At 41.2% G+C, this 23,764-nt stretch overlaps 1 protein-coding gene across 3 annotated transcripts in view; it reads left to right on the top strand.

Annotated features, from left to right (window-relative positions):
* The window catches only part of TMPRSS7 (transmembrane serine protease 7), a 32,658-nt gene extending 11,888 nt beyond the window's left edge, over nucleotides 1-20,770 (top strand). For all 3 annotated transcript variants that reach the window (XM_036243268.1, XM_036243267.1, XM_036243266.1), the window contains 9 exons: nucleotides 1,198-1,304; nucleotides 5,363-5,499; nucleotides 7,395-7,502; nucleotides 11,487-11,597; nucleotides 12,378-12,494; nucleotides 13,957-14,128; nucleotides 16,568-16,836; nucleotides 18,356-18,492; nucleotides 20,535-20,770. In XM_036243268.1, coding sequence (XP_036099161.1) covers nucleotides 1,198-1,304; nucleotides 5,363-5,499; nucleotides 7,395-7,502; nucleotides 11,487-11,597; nucleotides 12,378-12,494; nucleotides 13,957-14,128; nucleotides 16,568-16,836; nucleotides 18,356-18,492; nucleotides 20,535-20,705 — 1,329 coding nt within the window. In that variant the 3' untranslated portion in view covers nucleotides 20,706-20,770. The remainder of the gene's footprint in view (nucleotides 1-1,197; nucleotides 1,305-5,362; nucleotides 5,500-7,394; nucleotides 7,503-11,486; nucleotides 11,598-12,377; nucleotides 12,495-13,956; nucleotides 14,129-16,567; nucleotides 16,837-18,355; nucleotides 18,493-20,534) is intronic.
* The last annotated feature ends 2,994 nt before the right edge of the window (nucleotides 20,771-23,764 follow it).

Raw genomic sequence — 23,764 nt, 5'->3', positions numbered from 1 at the left:
ACAGTATGTTTTGTCAAAAGACAAAAATGAATAAAATCGTGATTTAATAAAGCTGAAAATAAATGGATGAGCAGTATCATACTAGGCTATGTAAACAAAAAGAAAGCAGGGAACACAACCTTAGTGCCAGGCAGTGCTAAAACAGCCTTCAGTGAGAAAGGAAGGCAATCTAGGATGGCAAGGAGGGCAATCCACAGTGAAGACATAATTATGACAATTGTATAGCACCAAAGGACTAGCATTGATACTTATAAATCAAAACCCAAAGGACATACAAAGAGAAATAAACAATGCTTAAATAAGAGATTTTAATTCCTTTCTCTTGGTTCATAATAGAGATAGTGGGAGATAGTAAATAAGGTTAAGAAGGGTATTAAACCATACAGATAATGAGATATTACACACACACACACGCACACACACACACACACACACACACAGATAAATTTTCTTGCTTTTTAAATGACCTTGGAGAATTCATAAATTTGATCACAACAATCCTTAATAAATTAAAAAATTAAAAGCTGTATAGGCAATAAATAATCTTTTAGCTGATTAAGATAGAATTAAAGAATGTGAAAATGGGTGAACCAAAATTCTACACTTTGGAAATGAAAGAAGTTCAAATAATTCTTGGTTCAAAATGAAAATTAAAACTAGTATATCAGATACACTCATATGTACTTATCCTATATAGGCAGCTCCTCCTCCTTTGCGGTCTCTTGAGAAGACCTAGCGGTGACTCAGTAATTGCCTTTAGGAATAACCAGGTTTTATGTGAAAAGGATGCTGATTCATTTCTCCTTTATCTAAAGAATTTGAATAGGGCTTTAAATAAACTATGTCATTATTATCATCGATGAGGAAGATGTGTACACTCATTAATAAGTGGGTGTTTTCAAAGTTAAGTTCGCTTAATAGCAGGAAACTGAAACCTAGACATGATCTAATATCACGTAGCTCGCTGGAACTGGGGCCTGAAAGCTGCTCCCTGAACACTGGACTGTCCACTTTCCCCTGGATCTCCTGCTCATGTGAGTTTGCTCAGGGTTAGCTGTCTGCCCCAGCACAAGCCACAGGGCATAAAAAACAGGGCCCTTAGGACAGGAAGCCAAGGGAATGGGTTCTGAGTAAGAAAATCTTACCCTGAAACATGTCCTTCAATTGAAGAATTTTTCTTCTGCTTGTTTTTCACAGACTCCCTTATCAACTCTTGGCATAGCACTGAAATTCCATAACTACTCAATAACCAAAAAGAGTGCAAAAGGTTGTGACCACGGATGGTGGGAGATTAATGAGCACATGTAAGTGGTTTCCATATGTGAGGAATCTGATAAAAAGCCTTGCTCAGAGGTTCAAAGCCTTGGGTTTCTTGTCCCCAAAGAGTTTACACTTTATTATTTACAGTTAGGAAACTGAGGAATACAGGAATTAAATAACTTGCTGAAAGCCACTCAGATCCTAAGTGATTAAGGCAGGTTTCAAATCCATGTTTTGTTTTTTAATCCTCTTGATATTTTTTTTTTTTTTTTTTTTAGAGAGAGAGGAACAGGGGGAGAGAGGTTGCCTCCCATACATGCCATGACCAGGACTGAACCTGCCATCTAAGTATGTGCCCTGCCTGGGAATAGAACCTGCCGCCTTTTGGTGTATGGGATGACATTCCATCCAACTGAGCCACCTGGCCAGGGCCAAACCCATGTTTTATGGCTCCCAAGTCCTTGCTCTATGCTGCTGGGCTGTGGACGTGCACACTATACTTTACAGAAATAGTTTGGCAGATAAAGTATTTCAAACCATGGAATCAAGGAGGAAAATAATAAAAGGAGTCCTGGTGGTATGAAAGGGAGAAACCATTAGCCTATTCTGTGTAGTCGGAGCAGACCAATTGGCCTGGTTATATCCTGAGGCTAGGACATGGGTTGAAGTTAATCAGAGAGAGGCTGAGAGAAATCTAGGTGCCTGGGTTTCCTGGACCAACTTAGTAGGTCTTCATTCTCACCCTTAGTTTGTCCTTGAGTTGTTGATATTGTTTATTTGCTCTTAAAGTTATAACAGGTCTTGTATTAAAAACTACAGGATGCCCTATCTTGGCAGCAGAACAGTTTCTCTGTTTACTTTGAGATAAGAACCTTTGTGAAGTTAGCCTGAGGAATTTGCTTGCTAATTCTTTGTTCATCTTTACTCCATGAATGAAACCTTTCCTTTCTGAAAGATTTTCCCGAATAACCACCTTTCATTGGTCCTGTCGTCATTGGAATAGATTCTATCTGGTTTAAAAGCATTCTTGGACCTATTGTTATGTGCCTTGTATTCCTTTGGTAGTATCTTTGAATCAAGGGTCCATTATATCAGAAGCAGAACACCTGGGTTCAAATTCCAGCTCTATCATTTAGTAGCTACATTAACTAGGACACATTATTATTATTTTTGAAATCCTCACTGAGGATATTTTCCCATTTATTTTCAGAAAGAGTGGGAGGGAGAGAGAGAAAAAAACATTGATGTGAGGGAGACACATTGACTGGTTGCCTACTGCATGACCCCGACCAAGGCTGGGACCGAACCGCAACCAAGGTATTTGCCCCTGACCAGAATCGAACCTGAAACTCTTTGGTCTGAGGGCTGACGCTCTAATCACTGACCCAAACCAACCAAGGCTAGGCCACATTATTTAACCTCTTTGATCTTCTGTCTATAAAATGAGATAATAATTCCTAGTTAATAAAGTGGGTTTGTTTTTTTGTAAACATTCAATGAAATAATGTATATTATAAATCCCCCCCAAAAATTAGTTACTATTATGATTCATAAGACTGCTTTGGAAATGACATTGAATGGATAAATAGTACTGAATGTGTCCCATGGATATAAGGATACTGCATTTTAGTATTGTAATTAAAGTTCTATAAAACAAATTCTTAGAAATCTTTTGCAAAGTTGTATGCCTAAAATAGAGCTGTGTTTTGAAATGAGGTACTCCCCGCACACACACCAAATAGCAATCCCTACCACCCCCGATTTCCATATGTGTGGAATCTGATGAAAGGCCTTACCCAGAAGTAAGGTTAGCCTAACTCAGATATGTTGCTGCTACAGTATGAGCAGAGACTCCTTCCAAACATTACCAGGAAAGCCTTCTGCCCTAAATACTTGCCCTGCAGGGCCAGCTCTTAACTTTGTCCTATGGGCTGGCTAAAGTCCTATCAGATTCTCTTGATGCTGGCTGAACCCTTGGGATTGAAAACAACAGCCCTTCCCATTATTAGTCCTTCTTATCTAAAAAAGAAAAGGCTCTAATTGTACTAATTTCTGACAGCTTGCTGAGGTTAGCTAAGGGTGTTGGCTTTGTCATGGGGGAGGAGGAAAAGGTAATTCTGACATCAGAAAGCCTAGTGATCTTGAGTTGAGAGAACATGGGGATGAGGTGTATATGCTCAGGGCAGCCTGAATGCAGATGAACCCTGACAAAATGAAAGGCCTTCCTGCAAAGAGGAGAGCTCCCGAGGGCAAGATTGCTGGTGTGCTAGAAAGTGCTAGGGTTTACTATCAGGCAAAACTGTGTCCAAATCTTGCTTCTACTTACTTGCCATTTGAACTTGAACAAATTACTTCACCTCTTTACAGCTCAGTTTCCTTACCTGTTATATGCCTGTACATGTAAACTAAGCCTTGCTGAGTTGCTCCAGGCTTTCACTCTTTTAAAACCTTTGTTCCATTAGCCACCGACATGACCCATCATCAACTGTTTCTCTCTAAACTTCAGTCCGAGCACGGATTCAAAGATCTTTTTCCTCCTGACTCCTCCTGAATGTTTGAATGAGGCTCTTCTTTGCAAGAAAACTCTAGTAAATGTTAATAGAGAACATGAGTAAAATCACTGTAAGACCCAGGTAGCAATCATCATGTTTTCAGGTCACAGTTTGCATTCTTTTTAAAAGCTTTTACTCTTTCAATTACAGTTGACATTCAATATTATTTTGAACTAATTTCAGGTGTATACCATAGTGGTTAGACAGCCATATACTTTGCAAAGTGGTCTCCCCAGTATTTCAAGTGCCCATCTGGCACCATACATAGTTATTACAATATTATTGGCTATATTCCCTATGCTGTACTTTACATCCCCATGACTTTTTTGTAACTACCAACTTGTACTTCTTAATCCCTTCACCTTTTTCACCCAGTCCCCCACCTACCCTCCCCCCAGTCTGTTTTCTGTATCTATGAATCTGTTTCTATTTTGTTTATTCATTAATTTTGTTCTTTAGATTCCACATATGTTTGTATTCTGATCCCAAGATGACCAACTAGAGTAGGCTCTGGCATCAAAAGCTTGACTTGGCTTTCAGGTGCTTCCCAGGCACTGGCTTTCACTTGGCCAGGTGGCCACCTGCAGCTGTTATTTCTTCCTCTTATCTCAGGAGCTGGTTTATTAATCCATCAAGTCCTGAACTTCAGCTAATTGCAAAAGATTCTTTCTGAAATACATTGAACGCTTTCTTCCTTCTGATGTTGAAATCATAGGTTACCTCTATGTCCCTCCCACTGAATGCCAGTGTCTGATCCTGAAACACACATGCTTCCCTAGTGTTTTGGGGAACCTGTAATGATTGACAGTCACAGAGTCTAGTGGAGGACATTCCCCTTCAAGCCTTGTGTCTTCTGTTTCCTTTTGAGACCTTGTAGGTTTCACCCTGGGAAGAACTTTACCTATACACGGCAGGCCCCTAACTTATCATGTTGCACTAACCACAGTGCTCATATAATAAGAATTACTAACAAGAGGGACATTTTCTATCAGGTGCTGACAAGTTAAAAAAAAAACCGAGATAGAAAAATATTGCAGGTAGACATTACTATTTTGAAAATTTGCCAAGGACAAACTCTGAAGTGTGCATCAGATTTTGATTTAGTTTGAAATAATATTATGCTTTTCTGTTTTAAGTGTTCCTGGAATTCTTTGTATATTTTCAGCCTGAGCTCATATGTTCCACTCTACTCTACAGAGAGGTTTGTAGACAAAAGCAGGCAATATTACACAGTGATTTACGTGGCAAAAAGAGTGGGGCCTAGGAGAATGAAACACTGTTTTTCTGATTTTAAGTGTTGTTGAGGAAAGCAAGGGGGAATGTAACAGATAGTCGACAGTATTGGTCTTGTTTTATTTAGCAGAGGAGAAAATCTAGGGGGCAGATGTTACTCAATCACAGACACTTAGCTAAGAAAGAATAGCTATTAACTGTACCCTCATAAGAAATACTTATGAAGCCCAAATAGCCAAAGCATTAGTGACTTCATTATCAATAGAAATGCAATTGAAAGACCCTCAGGCCCTTGTCTTTGATCTTTGTCTCCTCAGGTATTGTGGCTCTTACATGGATCATCAGACTATTTTCCGAGTGCCCAGCCCCCTTGTTCACATTCAGCTTCGGTGCAGTTCAAGGCTCTCAGACAAGCCACTTCTCGTGGAATATGGCAGTTACAACATCAGTCAACGTACGCCTGGGGTCTGCTCCTTAGAAAACCTTAATACATTGGCAAAAGGAGATTAACACTTTATAACTCTAAACTTAGAGAATTTAAAGAAATGAAAACTGCTTTCTTAACACTGTTTTCTATTATATTTTTTATTTTTATAATAAATACTACATATATAAATATATAACAAATATATAATGTAAACTAAATATATAATAAATAATATACAAAGTTACGCATTTATCACTGCTCTAGTTTAATTTATAAAAATATTTGAAAAGTAACATCTCACATTACTCCTAAAATATAGAACAAGCCATTTCTTCATTTGTTCTTGCTAGGCATAATTGTTTGTAAATATGATGTGTACATTGACATTTGGTAGATTGGAGACCAACAGTTGTGACTCTCTTTGGTCTCTGATACGTAGGGAGAGCTGGTCGGTCAAGAAGAGCCCAGCTACCAGTCCTCAGAATGTCAAACGTCTCACTGAGAACTGCTGGACTGGTGAACAGGAAGCGGTCAATAGAAAAAGCAATGTCTGAGGAAGGTCATTAGAGCTGGAGAGAGTAGATGACTCGCTCAGGAAATTCTTGACATTTTAAAGGGGAAAAGTCAGGGTTAACCACTTAGGACTCTATGAGCATAAGACTTGAGAGAAAGCTCCTTTAGACCACCTCATTTTCTGCCAATCCCCAATATACCTGTTTCTGGATTTAGAATAGTACGCTTCTGAATATGAGAATATGAGCATTCCAGCAAGGACACAGATACACAGTAAGCCACCTGATTTTCCAGGAACTCATCCTCTCCACTGTGTGCCATTAAGATAGTGGTGGCCCGACCATGCCCATTCAGGCTGCTATAACCAAAACACCACAGACTGGGCAGCTTGTAAGGAACAGAAATTTATCCCTCATAGTTCTTGAGGCTAGAAGTCCAAGGTCGGGGTGTTAGTATGGTCAGGTGAGGGCCCTTTTCTGCACTGCAGACTTCTTGTATCCTCTCATGGTGGAAAGGGCTGGAAAGCTCAGTGGGGCCTCTTTTATGAGAACACTAATCCCATTCATGAGGAATTTGCCCTCATGACCTAATCACCTCCGAAGGCACCACCTCCTAATACTATCACATTGGGCATTAGGATTTCAACATGTGAAAGGGTCACAAATATTCAGACCGTAACAGGGACAAGACATTTATTCTTTCTATTTTATGTAGCTATCAGCCAAGATTCATGATTCATGACCAGGGATAGAATCTTTACCTTGCAGCCTAATTGAAGTAAAAAAAAAAAAAAAATGATGAACTGGGGAGGAGGCAGGAGTCCTGACCAGGAATTGAACTGGTGACCTCTTGGTCCATGGGTTAATGCTCAATCACTGAGCTACACCAACTGGGCTCTAGGTTTAACTTTCTAAGATGTCATATATTTTGAGACAGAGATTACTTGAAAATATAACTAAAGGCACAGACTACTCAGAATAATGCATCGGGTCATAGAGGATTCAGCCCCAAAGTCCATTTATACTGCCCTGGGGCGTGTCTGAAGACTGCACGCTAAGAATGCTGGACTCTCTAAGGTACGCTCCAGCTTTTGCTTTCTTTGAGTCTACGACAAAGCCAGGGAGCAGAGTCAAGGATACAGGGAGTAAAAGTTTGACTGCACATGTGATCTGGTCACAACGTTGACTCAGAGTTTCCAGTGAATTCATTTGCTTTCTTTGCTCTCCTAAATTCTTTTTTTTTTTTTTTCAATTACTACCTGTAACCTAGATTTGATGAAGAAATTATGTAATAACTACTGCTACACTGTCAACTCCTTAATCACTTAACACTTCATATTTCTTTATTAATCTGGCCATGTGTAACTTCTAGGCACCCACACGAGATTTTCTATTTCTTATATTCTGCAGCCTGTCCTGTTGGATCTTTTAGATGCTACTCTGGCCTGTGTGTCCCTCAGGCCCAGCGGTGTGATGGCGTTAATGACTGCTTCGACGAAAGTGATGAACTTTTCTGTGGTAAGTAATCAAGCTTTTACTATGATTTTCTTATGAATAAATAACATGTCAGGGCCATTGTTGCTCCTGGTGCACACCCTGGGTCTTCATAGCTGTTATCTACTGCTGCACACCACACGACCCCAAACTCAGGGGTTTACAACAACCATTCATTCTCGTTCACAACTGATCTAGGCTGGGCTCATTGGATGAATCTACTTCAAGCAATGGGTCCTCCTGAGTTTGGTTCTCCCCAGATTGGGGTCAGGACTACTCCTATGGCTCTTTTCCGCATTGACCTAGAGGGCTAGCCAGGCGGAGCCAGAAGCAAAGGAGGGGTCAGCAGAGTCACATGGTTCCTCTTAAGTTGTGGGCTTGGAACTGGCACACCATCCCTTGTGTCATATTTCATCAGTTAAAGCAAGTCAGATGGCTAAGGCAATGGTCAGGGGACAGGAAGGTTTATTCTGCACAGTGTGGAGTCATGGCATGGGTGGGGGTGCATAGTATACCACAGAAAGTGATGATCATTGGCTAATAGTTTAGTCAACCACAATCTTAAATACATCAATTTCACTTATTTATGTATTTATTTTACAGCAATTCTATTTTAAAGCACCGTTCTCTTAGCTACAGAGAATCTCAGAATCTGCAGTGAAGTAGACTCATTTATGGAGCACAGGTGTTGCAAATGAAAGAATTGTTATTGTTTTTTACCTGTATAGTTTTCATGAACATCACATTGGTGAAGACTAAGGGGCAGGGTATTGGATATTCCTAATTGGGGCAGACAGTTGCTGTTGGTTTTCCATTGCTCTTCACACATCATTTCTGAATGTATCTCCAGTTTCAAGGAGCAATATGGTGATGACAGTTCACCGGATCATATGACACTATCGGTAACACTTTCTTCAACGATCCAGAATTTAATTCAAATAATTGCAATGGTGAAGCTATCTAATCTTTTTTATATTCTTGGAGAAATATTGTGGTTAATATAACTAACCGTGAAAATATTATACTCATGAAAAGTAACCTTTGACTCTATATCCCCTTTTTCTAAATTGACAAAACAGAATAAAACTTTTTACACTTATGCTGCATTGATCTTTTGAATCTGTAGGGTCTTCTAGTTACTAAGGAAACAAATACTGACCATTATAGTAATTGAGGTTGTTTTTCTTTTTTTTTAACCATATTATTATTCCTTGCTCCAAACAAAAGTAATTATTGTTACTTTAATAAGGACTGTTTTTTTTTTTTTTTACATTTTTATTTTTATTTTATTTTATTTTTTTATGAATTTATTTATTTATTTATTTTTTTGTTACAGATATTTTACCTTTTTACCCCATTGGCACCCCCCACCCCACCCCCCCTCCACCCTGTCCCCGGCTTAGTTGTCCATGTCCATTGGTCATGCATACATGCATATAAGTTCTGTGGTTTATCTCTTCCCACCCCCCCATCCCCCATCCCCTCTTCTGAGGGATGTCAGTCTGTGCCCTACTTCCATGTGTCTGGGTCTACTGTATTCCTCAGACTGTTATGTTCATTATATTCCATATATAAGTGAGATCATGTGGTATTTGTCTTTTTCTGCTTGGCTTCTTTCACTTAGGATAATACTTTCCAGGTCCCTCCATACCGTCTCAAAGGATAAGAGATCTTTCTTTCTTACCGCTGCATAATATCCCATTGTGTATATGTACCACAGCTTTTTGATCCATTCGTCTACTGGTGGACACTTGGGCTGTTTCCAGATCTTAGCTATTGTAAATAGTGCTGCTATGAACATGGGGGTACATATATTCTTCCTGATTGGTGTTTCAGGCTTCTTAGGGTATATTCCCAGCAGTGGGATCACTGGGTCAAATGGAAGTTCAATTTTTAATTTTTTGAGGTAGCACCATATTGTTTTCCATAGTGGCTGCACCAGTCTGCATTCCCACCAGCAGTGTATTAGAGTCCCCTTTTCTCCACACCCTCGCCAACACTTGTTGTTTGATGATTTGTTGATGGCGGCCATTCTGACAGGTGTGAGGTGATACCTCATTGTTGTTTTAATTTGCATCATCTCTGATGATTAGTGATGTTGAGCATTTCTTCATATGTCTCTTGGCCATTTGTATGTCCTGTTTGGAGAGGTGTCTATTCAGCTCCTCTGCCCATTTTTTAATTGGGTTCTTTGTCTTCCTTTTGTGGAGTTGTATGAGCACTCTGTATATATTGGAAATTAACCCCTTATCTGATACATCATTGGCAATGATGTTCTCCCATACAGTGGGTTGCCTTTCCATTTTGATGATTGTTTCTTTTGCTGTGCAGAAGCTTTTTAGTTTGATGTAGTCCCATGTGTTCATTTTCTCCAATAAGGACTGTTTTTGATAATCATTGTTTCTCATCATACAGTTTTGAGAGCTATTCCCTAGGAGTCAACTACATACTCTTGGAGGCCTAATGAACTATTTTAGGGCAGCAATGTCTTCTCCCTGCCCCTCACAAGAGATACCTCTGAGAAAAATGAGATCAGATAACAAAAATGATAACTTCCACAAAACCAGAAATGTCTAAGAAATCATACCTGCTAATACACTGTACCTATCACTGGTATAAAGGCAATTTTTGAAAATACTCCAAACAAATTGTGATAAATTTACACTGGCATTTTCTTTTTCTTAAAAATTTTTTTTCCCCTTTTCCTTACTGATTTTTAGAGAGAGAGGAAGGGAGAAGAGGAAAAAGATAGAAACTTCAGTGAGAGAGGACATCGATTGGCCGCCTCCTGCATGCCCACACTGGGGACCAGGCCCACAGCCTGGGCATGTGCCCTGACCGGGAATTGAACCAGTGACCTCCTGGTGCATGGGTCAACACTCAACCTCTGAGCAACACCAGTCAGGCTACACTGGTATTTTCTAACATAAGATATGAATCTCCCAGGATAAAACAATTTTAAAGAGGTATTTCCTTGCAAATAGACTACAAGTCTGTTTTCCTCTAAGACTTCACATTCAGCCCTGGCTGGTTTGGTTCAGCAGTTAGAGCGTTGGCCTGCGGTCCAGAGAGACCCGGGTTTGGTTCCTACTAAGGGCACATATCTTGGTTGCAGTTTGTCCCCGGCCCTGGTTGGGTCGTGTGGGTGGCAGCTATTTGATGTGTCCCTTTCACGTTACTATTTCTCTCTCTCTTCCTCTCTTTTCCTCCCACTCTATCTGAACAACAACAACAACAACAACAACAAAATGGAAAAATGTCCTCGGGTGAGGATAAAAAAAAAAAAAGATATAAAAGATTTCACATTCATAATTCATTCAGCAAACCTTTTTTTTTTTTTTTTTTTTTAATTCCTCACTAGGACATGTTTTTATTGATTTTGGAGAGAGAAGAAAGGAGAGAGAGAGAGAGAAAGAGAGACACTGATATGGGAGAGAAACATTGATTGGTTATCAGGGATCAAACCTGCAACCCAGGTATGTGCCCTGAACAGGAATCAAACCTGTCATCTTTTGGTGTAAGGGATGACACTCCAGCTAAGTGAGCCAGCTGGCCAGGGCTCATTAACAAATCTTTGATGAGCACCTATTATTTGGTCAGAGGCTTAAGGTACAGAGAAGAATAAGACATCCCCAATCTCAGAACACTCTTACTTTGTTTAGGAAGGTAGATAAGTTCAATTTAAATATTAACAACTTATAATTTTTTTGCCTTAAAATAAAAACCTTATGATGCATTTAATTATAATTAAATAAACAACCCACCAGAGTTTAACACATTTACACAAAAGCAAAAAATCAGATCTGACCAACCCCAAATGTTTGGAATCGCACCCAAGTTTCAACATTTGCTTTTCTCTGCGAATGTGTAAGTTTTGAGGAAAACACACTTTTCATTTTATTCAAGTCATCTGAACCCTTTGCACCATTTGTTACAGGGGCAACTGCTGGTCATCAGAGTCCAGCTGATGTCTCCGGCTCACGGGGGTTCTGTCTGTTCTCTTTCCAGCGATTCTTAAACCTGCCTGCAACGTCAGCTCCACCAGGCAGCTCGGCCCTCTGGTCTGCGACGGCTTCAGGGACTGTGAGGACGGCCAGGACGAGCAGAACTGCACTCAAAGTGAGGAAGGGTCCTTGCCACTGCTGTTCTTCTATAACATCCCTTTAAATCAGAATCAAAATACCTCTGTCGGATGAGAATAATCAGCTTGTCTGTTTTCCCAGGACTGTCTCAGTTTTAGTACTGAAAATCCCATATCCCGGGAATCCTCTCAGTCTTAGACAAAATGGGACAGTTGGTCACTAACTGGGGTGAAGTGTGTGTGTGTGTGTGTGTGTGTGTGTGTGTGTGAACCCTGGGAGATTTTCATTGTTTACCTGCTTTTACTGCTGCTCCAGACCAACGGGCACTGAGGACCTGACGTAGGGAACTTGCTAGAAACCATGATGGGACACGGTATTTTTTTATAGCTCCTGCAGAGACCCACACTGCCAGGGCTGTGAGCAAATGTGCTGTAATTCACAGTCCACCCCTTTTTCTTCCCCAACGGTATAGAAGGACTGCATATGGTAATGATTTTTGCTCAAATACTTTCTTGGAGAACAAGAGGTCATGGCCTAAAGCCACTGATGTGGCCGACTGCTTTGTAGTGCCCCTCCAGTGGAACAAAGGCCAGGCCCTTGGACGGACTCTCAGCAGGTGCACCTGCCTGCCTACCTTACAGGGGCTCTGCTGAGGTGCAGGGGCAGGTCAATGGGGGAGGAGGGCTCCATTTTCCTCTGCCATGTTTCCCAGAGCTGCGAATACCCAACCTGTGCCTAAGCTATCTTTTGTGGAGTTCAGTGTCATCTATTCAAATTCATTTTGCAGGAAAAACTCTCTTCTTTTGTTCATATTTAGGCATTCCATGCAACAACAGAACTTTTAAGTGTGGCAATGATATTTGCTTTCGGAAACAAAACGCAAAATGTGACGGGACTGTGGACTGCCCAGATGGAAGCGACGAAGAGGGCTGCAGTGAGTAGTGATACGTTCCTTCTGATCTCTTCTATCCCCTCCTCAGGTTTTCATTTTCACCCTTTCCTGGTGTAATTCTCCTGGCAGGGGCTGCCTCAGGCCCAGAGAAGAATATTGGTGAACTGACTCTGAAATCATTCCTCAGAAATAAAAACACTAGAATAGATTCCTTCTTCCTTTTCTTCTTCTTCTTCTTCCCTTCTTCTTCTTCTTCTTCTTCTTCTTCTTCTTCTTCTTCTTCTTCTTCTTCTTCTTCTTCTTCTTCTTCTTCTTCTTCTTCTTCTTCTTCTTCATCTCCATCTCCATCTCCATCTTTATCTTCTTCTCTTTCTCCTTCTCCTTCTTTCTCTTCCTCCTCCTCTCCCCACCTCTGTCTCCTCCTCCTCCCCATCTCCATCTCCTCCTCCTCTTCCTCCTCCTCCTTCTCCCCATCTCCATCTCCTCTTCCTCCTTCTCTTCTTCCTCCTTCTCTTCTCTCTCCTCCTCCTCTTCCTCCTTCTTCTATCCTCACCCGAGGAGATATACATAATTGATTTTAAAAAGAGTGAGAGGGAGAAACATCAATGTGAGAGAGAAACATAGATCAGTTGCCACCTGTAGGAAACCCCAACCAGGGATCAAACCCACAACCTAGGTATGTGCCCTGATGGGGAATCGAACCCCAAACACTTTTGTATATGGGACAATGCTCCAATCAACTGAGCCACCTGGCCAGAGCCCATCTTCTTTCTTGATAACAAGCATTAATGTGCCAGGTGCTTATAATGAACTTCACTTTCTGATAACTCTAATCAAGAGATAAGTTCTTAAATAAATAGCCTGTGAGAAAAGAAATGCCTGCCAGCACGCAGTGGGTGACTGTTAATTATGCTTTAAGCTAGATAAAATTTAAGTGCTGGTTCTTGCTTTAGCTATGCTGTGAGAACTGTAACCTGCCATATGTTACTGTGACTTGTGTGGCCTCTAATTGGCTATGTGACAACATGTTAACTCTACATCTCTATCAATTCTATTTACACTGGAAAAAATTACTCTGATAACTAGTTATTCTTAGTGAGTTTTCATTAGTTTTAGACTTACAAATTCTTTCCCAAATGCTTTTCTCAAATCAACAGAACTGCAAAGACATTCTTAATTCTGTTGCATTTGAAACTAATCTTTTCCTCTTTACCTAACAACCTACACCCCACAGCTGCGGTTCCTGTCGGTACAGCTGTTAGTAACAGGTCCCCTCCTCCCCTCACGCTATGGTTTGGGGACTGTGTCACAGACTGCTTGCAGGAGGGAGGGAGTGCTTTGTGGTGCTGGCTTCAGAAAGACCCACATATTGCTTCCTATCCAGATAAGCAGATTTCAGATTGCTTACCCGATTAATCAGTCACAGACTCAGCACTAAACCCAATATAACTGCATTTTGCTTCAAAGTCTGCCTTTCAGTCATGTGACCCTTCCTCTTCTGAAGGCTGCAGCCGGAGTTCCTCCACCCTCCACCGCATCATCGGAGGCACCGACACGCTGGAAGGGGGGTGGCCGTGGCAAGTGAGCCTCCACTTCATTGGATCTGCCTACTGTGGAGCCTCAGTCATCTCCAGAGAGTGGCTTCTTTCTGCGGCCCACTGTTTCCATGGAAACAGGTAGGGCATTTCAATCTGTACTTAGAAATGGCACACTCTGACCACAGATGATACATCTACCTTTGTGCTGTGGGAAGAAGCTCCCAGTTGGTGGCATTCACTAAATCTAATTGGTAGTTTGTGGGTGTTTTTTGTGTCTTTTGACACCAATCGTATGCCAAACATTTCTTCTAGGAAATATATATATATGAACACAGAAGAACATCAAGAATGGATAGGGCTTTCAAGTCAGAGGAAGGGAACCTATGGGAGTGTGTGGAGAATGTGGGCATTGGAGGACGACTGGAGTGTGGGCATTCATTTTAGAGAAGGGGGGTAACAATTCTGCACCCAGTTTTCAATGTGTTTTGGGGTTTCCACCAGGCAATTCTCTGACACTAGCTGGGTGCTCTAAATTCCACTCAACTCCAACACTACCTCCCGAGAGAGACTGTCACTCCCACAGGTGAAGGGCTCAGTCCTACAAGACTTCTCCCTCCCCTGTTTCAGGTGCAATGGCAAGTCCAGGTGGTCACCTTTACTTCTGACCAACCAGCTATAAAGGGAAGGTTCCAACCGCCTTCTTCTTGGGTTCTATTAATTTGCTAGAGCGGTTCACGTAACTCAGAGAAACATTTATTGCTGGGTCACCAGTTTATGATAAAATGATATAACTCGGGAATAGCTGGATGGAAGAGATTCATGAAGCAAAGTATGGGGAAAGGGCGTAACCCTTTCATGCCCACTCTGAGTGCGCACTCTCCCCAATTCTCCACATGTTTACCAGCCGGGAAGCTCTCTGAACCCAGTCCTTTGGGTGTTTATGGAGGTTTCATTATAGATTAAATCGTTGACTCTCGGCAATGGATTCAGCCTCCAGCCCCTCTCCCCTGCCCAGAGGTCAGGGGATGGCACTGAATGTTTTAGTCCTTTCATCACAGCCAGGTTGGTTCTCCTGGCAACCAGCCCCCAACCTTAGGTGGATCCCAGTCACCATGTTAACATAACAAAAGACACCTTTGTCCCTCTCGTCACTTAGGATGTTCTAAGGGTTTTAGGAGCTCTATATGCCAGAAACAGGATGAAGACCAAATAAATGCTTCTTACTATAAGTCACAGTACCACAGCGGGAGAGTTTGAAAAGGTCCATTACAATTGGCAGGGTGTCTGTCTTTACCAATGAGATTGTTAAGGGGAGGATGCTCTTCTTGCTGAGGGCAGAAGGAAAGCTTAGAAAATAACTTCACTTAAAATGTCACCTTATTGCCCTGGTTGGTGCGGTTGGGTTGGTTGAGTGACATCCTGTGCACCAAAAGGCTGCCTGGTTGATTCCCGGTCAGGGCACATACCTGGATTGTGGGCTCAATCCCCAGTCGGGCGCTTATGGGAAGCAACCAATTGGTGTTTCTTAAGTTGATGTTTTTCTTTCTCTAAAAAAAAAAAAAAAATCAATAAAAACATATTTTAAAATATACCCTTATTTGGAACTTACTGGATCTTAGATGCAACAACATCATTAATTTCTTATTCAACTTTTTTAACTGGATGGAATATTTCAACAAAGTTACACAATTAGAGTTTTGTTTCTCCTGAAAAGTACAGGATTCTTGTTAATGACTGAAAGGGCTTTTATGTGACCATTAGTCTTTTATGCTGTGAAGCTGCTCCTAGTGTTAACTTTTATACCCTTAGAGCTCCCCAGTCCCACTGATGAGATGTCAGCTAAGCAAATTAGGGGCCGCAGTCTTTGGGTTCTGTCCTTGGTTTTCTTCCAAACTCTCTTCACCCCCCAGAGTACGGCTGCTGTGCCCGTGGAGATGGACACCTCACATGGAGACTACAAGACCCCGTGTGAGTCTGTTCAAGACCACAGGGTCAGGGTTAGAGTTGTGGAAGGACAAACAGGGAGTGTGGCCTCTGTGAATGATCATGCCTGAGCCGCTGGAGCAGTGATCTTTAAAGCTTCTGGTAGTTTGCAAAAAAGAATTTCATTAAATTCCTGCTTATAGCACTTTGAGTTCTAGTCTGTCTTGGTATTCATATCATTGGAATTTGGCAAAGGGATTCCCAGATCCCTGTCTTACTGGCCCTGGCTGTCTCCATCAGCATCACTAGGAAGAATACAGCATTAACTCTAGTCAGTAACGTTCTTGGCCTGTGTGTTCGTGAAATAGCAGTGGCAAGAACATTTCCAACATTCCCTTAGGATCTCGCTGAGGAATTTACTGGCACGTAGCTATCATCCACCACCCTTCCTGCACCTTACTTTATCTCTGGTGTAGTATGGAGACAAGGGAGGCTCTGAGAAGTTGTGCTTCTGGCCATGTCTGTGGACTAGCGGGCGACTACCACAGGGACTGAAAGGCAGGCCTCCTTTTGCTCATCTCTCTGTGGAGTGCCAGTTTCACCACGTCCGGTTCATTAAGCCACTGACTTCATGCCTCCTTCCTTTCCTACCAGGCTGTCCGACCCCACGCCATGGACCGCTCACCTCGGGATGTATGTGCAGGGGAATGCCAAGTTCGTCTCCCCCGTAAGAAGAATTGTGGTCCACGAGTACTATAACAGCCAGACCTTCGACTATGACATTGCCTTGCTGCAGCTCAGCATCGCCTGGCCAGAGACCCTGAAGCAGCTCATTCAGCCAATATGCATCCCTCCCGCTGGCCAGAAAGTGCGCAGTGGGGAAAAGTGCTGGGTAACTGGCTGGGGGCGAAGGCACGAAGCAGGTGTGTGTATGAATGAATTGCCATCGCTTTCCCTCCAGATAATAACATGTGCCAATGTAGTGCGTTGGGGTTTACAGAGGGGGTTTTTGTACATGGTCTCATTTGAGCCTCCTGAAGACTCTGAGAGCCAGAATGGAGGAAGGTATTATTATTCCCATTCCATGATGCTTTTCATTTACTCTCAAAAGAAGCAGGACCTGCCTCATAAGGGAAGGATGTGTGTGTAGGGGGTGCTATGAGCACGGCAGGATAAAATTGATAGCCGTTTACACCCTGAGGGGTTTGCTAGATTTTGCACTGTAAAATAGAATAAATTCCTCCTAATTTTTAGGTTTCCTTTTTATCCAAGGAAATGATTCATTTTCATAAAGGAGAGAAGACACACACACACACACACACACACACACACACCCTACTGTGTCAACTCCTAGACAACTGTCTGGAGGATTATACAAGTATGTCTTGCTCAAGGACAACTGGCCAGGGTGCTGAAAGTGAAGGCTGAGATCCAGCCTGCCAGGGCTCCCCAGATTTCACGTTCAGGCCTGGGGTTCCATCAGCCTGTAATTGGTTTACTGAGATGGGGTAGCTTTTTACATTTCCTCCACCCAGGAGGGGCATCAGTTCCATTATGCACAAAGGTCTGAGTGTATGAAGGGTAGCCTTACATGTGGCCTGCTACATTTTCCATGGTCTAGGTGTCATGGCTGGTTTTGAATATATGGCAAAAAGTCCAAAACGTGGTGAACATCTCCCAAAGGTTAATGCTAACACTTTCCCTTGACCTCCCAACCATCTCAGATTCTCTTGCAGGCATTTCCAAGGGTTTAAGACACTCTCTAAAGATTCATTGTGGGCAGCTTCTCAAATGCTCACTGCTATTTAGCTATTGAAGTTATGCCCTTCACCACCAGTTTGGGCTTGCTGAGGTCTCAACAGACTCAGTGGGGGAAGTTGGCCTAACTGCTTGAACTTGTAACCTCTCGGGACTTTAATGACGTTATCATGTACTACAAGAAAGAGTCTACTCAACCAAGTTATCAGAAGACATTTTCTGTACAAGCATGAGTGTGTGTGTGTATGTTTCTGACTTATCTGAGCCAGATAGGTTGAAAAGGAAATGGAAAGGCTATATCCAAAATGTCATGTTTTTATGGCTCGTAGGACACTCCCATTATCATTTATGCTGCTCCCCTGGACTGGTAAGTGTTGGTAATAACGGTCGCTGACTCCCAGTCCTACCGAAAGCAGGAGGACATGGCGAAGGAGTGTGGCACAGGGGCTCAGGGGAACAGGGCAGACCTTGGGTTTGAATCCTGCTCTGTTACTTGCTAATTGTGTGCCATTGGGCAAGTCCTTTAACCTCCTAAGCCTCCATGACATCATTAGGAAAGTGGGATCAATGTAGAACTTTTCTAAAACATTGTTATTTAAGATGAAAGGAAATGATGTGAGTAAATTGTTCAATAAAACTCTGACTAAATATGTCCATGATTTTTGCCTCTGTTGTGTTTCTCAGACAATAAAGGCTCCCCTGTTTTGCAACAAGCAGAGGTAGAGCTCATTGACCAAACCCTCTGTGTTTCCACCTATGGGATCATCACTTCGCGGATGCTCTGTGCAGGCGTCCTGTCAGGCAAGAGAGATGCTTGCAGAGTAAGTCATCTAACTGTTCCCTTGTTTAACGTGTTATACTTTCCATAAATGCTTTCACGTTTGGTCTACACAGCCCTGGGAAATAAGTAGGGCTAGCGCTTCACTTAATTCACATACTAATTATAATCCAGTGGTCTAAGATCATGGAAAGGTGATTAAATAACTGAGTCTATAAAACTCAGTCTTCTACTCCCCATGTGGTTTCTTCTGACATTTATAGAATGAGGTCAGCATTTATCCTTCTGCCATGATTTTCTTATAACTAAAAACTAAAAAACAAAGCAACACACACACACACACACACACACACACACACAGTATTAGGATTGCTACCAATTTCCTTAGCAGCAACCATTTACCTTTGGAAATAACAAGGGTTTTATTCACTTACTCCTTAGACACAGGTTGTGGGAAATGAGAGAGGAGTGGGAGAGGTTACCGAGGACACTCATTTGTATGCCTCTGCCCTCTCAACAGTGGTGAAGTTGGAAGTCACTTTGGGGGTGGGGGGAGGCAATGCTCTGAGCTTCATATTCTAATCTATGCAGTTGTTTAAATGATTTCTAAAAAGTGAACAGGTGATTGAGATGATGAGGAGGACAGTGGGAGCTATTCCCACATCTTTCCACAACCTTGGCCACTATGCCATAAAGACTCATCTTATCATAATAATGATTTCTATTTTCTGAGTTCCTATTTTGTGGCAAGCGCTGTGCTAGGTCCTTCATATAGATTAATTAAAATAAGTCTTTTATCCTCATTTTACAGAAGAGGTAACTGGGTACCAAGAGTGTAAATAAATTCCCCAAAGTCACATAGCTGGTCAGTAAATGCCTGAGCTGAGATTTGAATCCTTATTTCTCCAATGCTAAACTACTATGTTCTGGGTGCTTACCGCAACTAGTCAGTTATATAGTCCTGTTCCACCTAGCCACCAGGATTTACAGGTTAAATTAGACTTAGCAGAGTTGGTGTGGCAACAACTTAAAAAGAGTCCAAGTTTTCTACTGGAATTTACCAAAATCGGGTTTAGAATTGTTGGGGTGGGATATGGGGCAAATCTGAAATGCTTTTCTGCCTTTGCCTTTGAGTAAGTTATAGCTTTTCTCATTCTCCCAAATGAGAAAATAAAAATCTAGATATTCTCATTTAAATGATGGATACTGTAGGAATTATTTTAAACTTTGAATTATTTCAGCCTTTGCTTTGTGGAGTTGAGATATCAGAAGGGACTCCCAAGCGAGAGTGATTTGTTTGCGACAGCTGCCAGAGAGTAATCCTCAGGGTTGCTTCAGTGGACTGGCTAACTAGACAGGGGGTCTCTGCTTTCCTCCTTGGGACCATGAGCCAACCACTGAAGGTGCATGGCCTAGAGGTAGAGGTCAACTTTCCACGGCCACCATGCCTCATAAGGTTATCGTGAAGATTAGATAACCCAAAACTGCTTAGCACATAGCTCACATTAAATGTTAGCTATTAATTGTTCTTATTACTTTATTACTGAGGTTTATTATTTGTTTGGGAGTATGTGAGAGTTGTTTCTCCTGCAAGAATAGTCTAATATGCCCTGGCTGGTTTGGCTCAGTGTTTAGAGCGTCGGCCCACTGTCCAGAGAGACCCGGGTTCTGTTCCTACTAAGGGTACGTACCTCGGTTGCAGTTTGTCCCCAGCCCCGGTTGGGGTCGTGTGGGTGGCAACCAGTCGATGTGTCTCTGTCACGTCAATGTTTCTCTCTCTCTCTCTGCCCCTCTCACTCTATACAAAAATGTCCTCAGGTGAGGATAAAAAAAAAGAATAGTCTAATGTTACACTTGGCCTAAAGAATCAAATTTCTTATGATGAGTACAGAATTTTGACTGTAACAAAAATGATTCTAAAATGACATTAGAAGTTTCACATTATTTCTCGACACTGGCCCAAACTGCATACTAATTAGTTATGCAAACACCTGTCAGAATGGGGTTTGAACACAATCCATTAGACACAGTAATGACAAAATGAATGGCAAATGTACTTCATACTTACACTGTCTTCTTGTGTAGGGAGATTCGGGTGGACCTTTATCCTGTCGAAGACAAAGTGATGGGAAGTGGATTTTGACTGGCATCGTTAGCTGGGGACATGGATGTGGAAGACCAAACTTTCCTGGTGTTTACACAAGGGTGTCAAATTTTGTTTCCTGGATTCATAAATATGTCCCTTCTCTTTTGTAATGGTACAAGTTGGATTTTTGACTATAATTCATGTGATGGATTATTTTTAAAAGAATGCAGTAATTATAAATAAAATAAGACCCCTATTTTCTTTCTTGAGCAAGCTTCAGATTGCATACATTTGGTATTCATTGACAACAAAGAGATGTATATTATTCCCTAAAAAATTGCCTCAATGATATAACTGTATTCATTCTCAAGCATCAAAAAGCCATTGATTCAGAAATGAAAGAAATATTAGATAATGTTATAAACTAAACCTCTAAAATAAGATAAGAAATGAATGAGTCACTGAGACAGTTTATTCTTTATGTTCCTATTTAAGGTACAACTATCGATAAGATTTTAAGCAAATCTGATTTATTGAAATAAGAAATTCCTTTAAAAACATGACTGATATTTAGTGTTTTAGTGAATTTAAACACACAAAAAATGTCTCCTTCACAAATGCAAATAAAGATCAACTCAGTTATCACCAGAGGAAGTACATATATTGCTGCTTTTCAATTCCAATTTGTCTAGCCATATCATAGTAGATTTTCTTCAGCCATGGCACATGGTATTATGTTAAGAGAAATTAATCAACCAACCAACAGAACTGACAGTAATTTTTACTGAAATGATAGAATGAAGCATTGTGGTAGTTGAAAGCACTTGCATAAGATTTAAGGAAAGTGTGGTAGTTTTGGTCAGCAGTTAAAAGCAAGGGAGTTTTTGTTTATTTATTTATTTTTTGCTATTTTGTTCAGATAGAGTGGGAGGGAGAGAGAGAGAGAGAAACATCGATGCGAAAGGGACACATCGAGTGGTAGCCACCCACACGACCCAACCAGGGCCGGGGACAAACTGCAACCGAGGTACGTGCCCTTAGCGGGAACCGAACCCAGGTCTCTCCAGACCGCAGGCCGACGCTCTAACCGCTGAGCCAAACTGGCCAGGGCAACAAGGGAGTTTTTGAATGATTGCTTTGAAATGAAATTTTTTAGATACACCATCATCTGAATTTTGGTTCTTTTATAAAATTCCAGTTACCAAGACTGTGTTTTATTTTCAGGGACTTATAATACCTAGCATAGTTGTAAACCTATAGTACATGCTCAACAATTATTGGTTTATTTTGTCTTGATTTAGAGGGTTTCACACTTGATTTCAGAGTAATTTTTCCATTAACAGAAGTCAGATTTAACAATACCACCAGATAGGTGAAAATAGCAGAAAGGATAAAAATTATACCATTTGTTTTCTCTGGGACAAAGTCAGAGTAATAATAATGCTATTTCTAATTGGGGTCCAGAAAATCTTAACATACAGTAAAAGAGAGAGAGCAAAAAGGCATCGTCCCCTGGATCATATAGAAAGACTGAAATGTAGATATGATTTTCCTAAGATAATATTTTCCAGTTCACCAAACATATTTTGATTTTGCTGAAAAATTGTTTCCCTCATATAAATGATAAGACATTTTGGATAAAACATTAGGGACTATTCAGAAAGAATGATACCATCCTGAATAGGCCTCTAAGGATTCAGTGAACTGGCTATGGCACAATGCAATTCAGAAGGTCAGTTATACCACTAAATTCACAAAGGGGGATTCAGACACCGAATTCACTATGTAGAAGAGCAAATTAGGCAAATCGTTCTTAAAATTCATTTTCATTTTGCCTGGCATTGCTATGGCCTAGATACAAGGTGAATTGTACTTTTTACTTTCTAAGAATATTCGCTATTCAACAAAATACACCAAAACCTTGCATAAGTTTGTGATCTCAATTAGGAGATGGAAGATTTATCAGATTCCTTGGAGGGAATTTTTCAAATTACACATACATGCTACCACTCTAAGCACTTGCTGGTGCTAATGTGAGTGTACCATATTCCTCAACAGTGCAGAGATGGGTAAAACATTGAGAAACACCAACCTAACTCACTTGGCTATTTCATGCCAAGATGCTTTGAGGACCTGAACTATATGGGAATATCCACTTGATTCTTGCAAAGATGTGAATAGAAGCAAATCCTAAGACTGGTTTAGTTGGCAGAGCGGAATGGCCTTCATAAACTAAGACAGGAGCATTTCCAAGTGCCAGACTATTGGGGAGAATTTGTAGGGACTCATGTCCTTCTTTACAAATTCCTTGAAAAATACAAAATGAAACATCGCAAGCCAACCAACTATTTCTCTGTTGTTTCTTCTTGATTAGCCTGAGTGGCTGATCTAATTGCTTATGTTCAGAGTAGGATTGCTTGCCATCTGACAACATAAGAGCACAAACTGTTGTGTGTTTGAGAACACAGATCTATATGAAATTAATAAGGTGCTTTGGTGACGTCACTTTGATGATGTTAGTTTATTTTTCGGTTTATACAATAACCTTTTGGGAAATTATTTGCTCTTAAAGAAGAGCAAGTATTACGACAAGAAAAGCAAAGTTGAAAATCTTATATTGGTCAGCAAGTCTTTGGCAATAAGTACATTGTAATCCTTTTTTAAATTTTATCTATTTATTTTAATTGATTTTTAGAGAAAGAGGAAGGGAGAGAGAGAGAGAGAAAAACATCAATGAGAGAGCAAAAATCAATTGGCTGCCTCCTGCATGCCCCCTACCAGGGATCAAGGCTGAAACCTGGGCATGTGACCCAAATGGGAATTCAACTGGCAACATTTCAGTGCATGGACAATTCCAGCAAAATGAGCCACACTAGCCAGGGCTAATTTTATTTTTCTATTGTTAATACTATTACAAATGTCCTCCATTTCTCCCACCTTTGCCCACCTCTACCCTGTCCCCAACCTGACTCTCCTGGCCTTCACCACACTGTCGTTGTCTGTGACCATGGGCTATGCGTATATGTTCTTTGGCTAATTTCTTCGCCTTCTTTCATCCAGTCTCCCCAGCCTTCCATCCACCCTCTGACATTTTTTAGTCTGTTCCATGTACTGATGCCTCAAGTTGTATTTTGTTTGTCAGTTTATTTTGTTCATTGGATTCCACATATCAGTGAGATTATATGGTATTTGTCTTTCTCTGACTTGCTTATTTCACTTAGCATAATAA

This window comes from Molossus molossus, unplaced genomic scaffold (genome assembly GCF_014108415.1).
Source record: "Molossus molossus isolate mMolMol1 unplaced genomic scaffold, mMolMol1.p scaffold_m16_p_5, whole genome shotgun sequence".
Taxonomy (NCBI): domain Eukaryota; kingdom Metazoa; phylum Chordata; class Mammalia; order Chiroptera; family Molossidae; genus Molossus; species Molossus molossus.
Note: the sequence above shows the minus strand (reverse complement) of the source record. Positions and strands in the feature narration are given on the sequence as shown.